The sequence below is a fragment of the Entamoeba dispar genome, genomic scaffold (assembly GCF_000209125.1).
Source record: "Entamoeba dispar SAW760 scf_1105229462365 genomic scaffold, whole genome shotgun sequence".
Taxonomy (NCBI): domain Eukaryota; phylum Evosea; order Mastigamoebida; family Endamoebidae; genus Entamoeba; species Entamoeba dispar.
Window position 1 is genome coordinate 19,888 of NW_001855156.1, and position 4,786 is coordinate 24,673.

General features: G+C 19.3%; 1 protein-coding gene across 1 annotated transcript, besides 18 other annotated features; it reads right to left on the bottom strand.

Annotated features, from left to right (window-relative positions):
• Nucleotides 1-1,142: part of a repeat region that runs on past the window's edge.
• A 1-nt stretch (nucleotide 1,143) lies between these two features.
• Nucleotides 1,144-1,169: a sequence feature (AT_rich).
• Nucleotides 1,170-1,212: a microsatellite.
• Nucleotides 1,213-1,214: 2 nt separating this feature from the next.
• Nucleotides 1,215-1,390: a microsatellite.
• Nucleotides 1,263-1,442: a microsatellite.
• Nucleotides 1,443-1,477: 35 nt separating this feature from the next.
• On the bottom strand, nucleotides 1,478-2,346 carry EDI_265320 (uncharacterized protein; the record flags this gene model as incomplete). Its single annotated transcript, XM_001739736.1, has 2 exons — nucleotides 1,478-2,039; nucleotides 2,096-2,346. 2 exons carry the CDS (start codon nucleotides 2,344-2,346, stop codon nucleotides 1,478-1,480), a joined length of 813 nt encoding a protein of 270 aa, XP_001739788.1.
• Nucleotides 2,102-2,131: a sequence feature (AT_rich).
• A 165-nt stretch (nucleotides 2,347-2,511) lies between the features above and the next one.
• Nucleotides 2,512-2,560: a microsatellite.
• Nucleotides 2,561-2,578: 18 nt separating this feature from the next.
• Nucleotides 2,579-2,651: a sequence feature (AT_rich).
• Nucleotides 2,652-2,738: 87 nt separating this feature from the next.
• Nucleotides 2,739-2,770: a sequence feature (AT_rich).
• Nucleotides 2,771-2,868: a microsatellite.
• Nucleotides 2,869-2,894: 26 nt separating this feature from the next.
• Nucleotides 2,895-3,080: a microsatellite.
• Nucleotides 2,956-3,149: a microsatellite.
• Nucleotides 3,085-3,254: a microsatellite.
• Nucleotides 3,255-3,442: 188 nt separating this feature from the next.
• Nucleotides 3,443-3,602: a sequence feature (AT_rich).
• A 77-nt stretch (nucleotides 3,603-3,679) lies between these two features.
• Nucleotides 3,680-3,814: a sequence feature (AT_rich).
• A 49-nt stretch (nucleotides 3,815-3,863) lies between these two features.
• Nucleotides 3,864-3,926: a repeat region.
• Nucleotides 3,922-4,519: a repeat region.
• A 6-nt stretch (nucleotides 4,520-4,525) lies between these two features.
• Nucleotides 4,526-4,786: a repeat region.

Sequence of the window (4,786 nt, forward strand, 5' to 3'; positions counted from 1 at the left end):
ATGAATACTATACTATTGGTAGATGAAAAACATACATTTGAATATTAGGAATTTATCAATTTACAAGAAATGATGAATTAGGATGTATAGAGAAAATAATTAACAATATAAAATTAGAAGAAATAAATGAATGAAACGATAGTAATAAGAATTATATTAATAGAATAAATACAGAAATAATACCTAAACTCACATACAGTGTTTTATTGTTAAATGAACAATTATGAAATTAAATGAAGTAGATAAAATAATAAGAAAATGATTAAAAGAAATATAATATGTACAGGGATGTGTACCAATAGATTATATATAAATCAAAATAATAATAATAATAGAGAATGATTAAAGAGTATAAATGATGAATATGGTATTGAAATAATAAGAAATATTATATATTTCACAATGAAAAGATGTGATAAAATAAGAGATATGATAAAATTAAATGAAAAAAAAAGAAAAGAATATATAATAGATTGTATAAATCATTTCGAAAAAGAATAAATAAAGAAGAAATTAAAAAATGAATGAGGAAGAAGAAAAAAGAAAGACAAAAAGAAAATAATAAAAGATATAAAAGAAAAGTTTCAAGAAGAATATATCAAGAACTGGAGAAATAAGAATGAAATTTTAAAATGGTTTGAAGATAAAATGACAAACTAAAATAAGACAATTAAAATATTAAAAAGAATTAATATTATAAGGAATATATTTAAATAAAGAAAAAGCAACAAATATTGGAATGATGAAAGTAATATGAACACATGAACCAAAATATTCAATGTATAGTATCTGTAATAAAATAACAATAAATCATATCTTTCTCAATTATATAATCAATAAAACATCACAGACGAATAAACATGATAAAATGAATATATATCGATGGCTTTAAAGATTAAATAAGAAATATATACAGATCAAGAAATAAAAAAGAAGAAAATACAAAGAAGTTAATAATAAGAAAAGAAGAATTATGAAAAAAAGAAGAAAAAAATAAAATACTTATGATTTTGAATCAAGAAATAATAAATAAAAATGAAAATTCAATAAAAGAACAGATATTTATGTAAGAGATCTAAAGAAGAGAGAATTACTAATCATAGATATGAACATAGTAAGGTATAAGAATATAAGTAAGGCATCAATAATTTAATAAAATAATAAATTATATTTAATTCACTTTAATTTAATTTTATATTAAATTAATTTAATCATATTCTTTTATTTATTCATTTTCTTTATCTTTGTTTATATTTTCTTTGTTTATTTCATTATATTCTTTATTTTACTTCTTTATTCATTCATTCTTCTTTATTCATTTGAATTTTATTCTTTCTTTTATTCATGTTTACTTTATTTCTTATTATCCATTTCTTTGTTTTTCTATTTAAATTAACCATAATGAAATTTAATTCATTTGATTTTTGTATTTTATTTCAATTAACTAAATACTGAATTAGTGTTATTGTTTCTTCAGTTACATCACTACACAATCTGATGGTTCTTTATTATATTTGTTTTCTGTTATAATTCTACTACAAATTTCAGTACTTTCACCATAAATAACTTCTCCACCATTCTTTACTTTCTTACATCTTATATATTTTGTTATTTTATATGTTCTCTTAAGTATTGTTTCTTCTATTGTTTCACGTTCTTCTTTTTCTTCATAAATAATTTTTTTATATTCACTTATTAATTTACTGATTTCTTCTTTATCAATTGGTTTTAATCCTCTTGCCCATTTGATTAATTTTTTTATTTCTTCTTCTGATTTTGTATTATTACAGCCTTCAATTGGTTGTGAATTTACATAACACATTGGAATATCAATATTTTCATTTATTCTATTTGTTTGTTTAATAAATTTGATTATTTCTTCTTTAAATTCTTTTTTCTCAATTTTATCTTTTTCAATTTGATTTTGTGAATAACAGTTATAACATTTAGTCCATACAATACATATATGTTTCCAAACACCTTTTATTGGGAAACCATCAGATATAACTTTAACAATATATTTAAGATTATCACAATATCTTTTTACATTATAATTCATTGTTAATACAATTCCTTGTAATCTTGTGTTTTTAACACATTCAATAATATTTGAATATTTTTATTATTAAATCCACTACCATCAATAAGACAAGGAGTATCAACAACAAATACATCATTTCTATCACCTTCTCCAAAATATCCACCAGTGTATTTTGTACTCGATTCATCACTATCACTTACTTTAAAAACATTCTTCTTTAAAATAAAATTACCTAATGAACTTTTACCATCACCTGTTTCTCCAATTAAAAGTAATTTAGTTTGTTTCAATCCTTCTATACTCATTATTAATGTTTAAATCTTTTGTTTAATTGAATTTCTAATTTTAGTTGTTTTTGATAAAAGTTAAATGATGTTTAAAGAAAGTGCTTTGAGATATAAATACATGAAGAATTGATAAATTAATAATGAATGAACAAAAAAATAAAATAAAAAGAACTTAGAAAACAATTATATTATTATATTATTATTATATTTTATTTTTATTTTATTTTATTTTTATAATTAGAATATTCTCTTTTTTATTTAATTTGTTATTCATTATATTTTGTTATTTAATATTTTGAATAATAATCAAAGATTTAATATTTCAATCAATATAGTCAATGGTGATTATCACTATTTAAATAGTTATCATCTTATACACATTATCAATATTAGTTTATAATATCATTCTCATTTATATATATTATTTATACTATTATTATTATTATTTAGTTTATTAAATTATTTATTTGATTGATTATTTGATTGTATTGATTTTATTATTCATTAATTTGATATGTTATTTTATTTATTCTTTTATTTTCATATTGGATATCTTATTTAAATTATATTCATTTGTATTTATTTGTTATTATTGTGTTTATTCATTTCTTGTTATATCTTCTTTTGTTTTATTTCTTTATTTATCATTTCTTTTGTTTATATTATTTATTATTCTCATTGTGTTATTATTATATATCATTTATTATTTATTTTAAAACTACATTTATTTATTGTTCTTTTGATTATATATTCTCCTTATTTTAATTATTATTTTCAACTTTCTTCTTTTATTACTTATTGTGTTTTCTTGTTTTTATCTTCTTTATTATTTTATCATTTCTTTATCATTTTATTCTATTTGATTAACTTTATTTCTTCATTACTTGTATCTTGACTTATTATTTATTGTGTTGTTTTGTATCATTCATTTCTTGTTATTGAGTTAGTAATGAAATAAATATCATAATATCTATTTGATATGAATGATAAGTATTATAAAATAATGAATGTTACATAAAATAATTGAATCATTAGATTAATATCTATATTAAGAAAGAAGTTAATAAAAGTAATATTATATTCTATAAAATTGTAATCAAGTTATTATCTCATCATATTTATATGATATAATATATAACATCAAATCATTTAATAATTTCATTGATTTGAATAATGTTCATTTTCATTATAATCAAAATTTAATAATGAATGAAATGATAATATTAACTTATTTATTAATAAATGATTTAACATAATATTAATTCATATTTTATCAAATACAATAAACGCTGAAAACATTGACATCAATATAATCAATTTGTATTTTGATTTAATCACTTTTTCAATTCTCTTTATTTAATTTGAATAATTAATATTTCTTTTTAAATAACATTTTAAATAACAAAGTATTTAATAACAATATTATTTTTACAAAAACAAAAAATAAAGAATAATTTGATTATAGTAATTTATTAAATTTATTATAGTTTCTTCCAATTTTATATTTGTTTTACTTAAATTTTATTCACAATGAATTCAATATTGTTATTTAAAAACAATAAAAATGAAATGACGCTTATTAAAAAATAAAAAATAAAAAGTAGTTAATTAAGTATTAATAGAAATATTTTCTATTGTTCCTTGCTCAGGGGAGACTAATCCCGTCCCTGAGCTTTAAATGTATTTGTTCTTCAACTATTGCCTTATTCTTTGCTTCTAGTTGTTGAACTATGAGAATTTTCTTTTCTCATTTTTGATGTGGAATAGAGTATTTTAGACATCCCTTATGTAGATATTCATTATTTAATTTCTTTTTAATTTCGATGGGTTTAAATTTCTTCTTCTTTATTTTATTATTTTAAGGAGAATATATAATTACTAATGTATTGCTTTGGGTTAATATTCTTTTAGCCTCATCCACTTGACCCTTTTCTTTTGATAATCTTTCTTATATTATCAAATAATACTTGTATCATAACAAGTAATAATACCATCTTTATAAATACCCATTTGTTTATTGTCAATGATATTCTGTCATTGTACATAATAAACACTGCTATTCTTGCAGTACCGGGTAAGATGTTTTTCTAACCAAACGCAACGCCATAACCAGTCCATAACTGGTGGGAATTGAAGGAAGGAAATATTTTAGGGATCTGTGTGGTGTCTCTGACGTGCTATCTTCGAATCTAAGATATAAAATAAAAAATAATAAATAAAATGATATTTTATAAACGTGTATTTAAGTATTTAATCATCTGATTTTGATCTGATATTCATTCAATTAAAATGGATGAGTTAATAAACAAGAACATTCATTTCTTTAAAGAAGAAATAGAAACACTTCCAAATATTCAACAATCAATTGATGATATTAATAAACATTATCAATATTATTTAGGAAGTATTAAAAATGAAATATTTAAAATACAAGACAATGAAACATATTCAGAAGCTA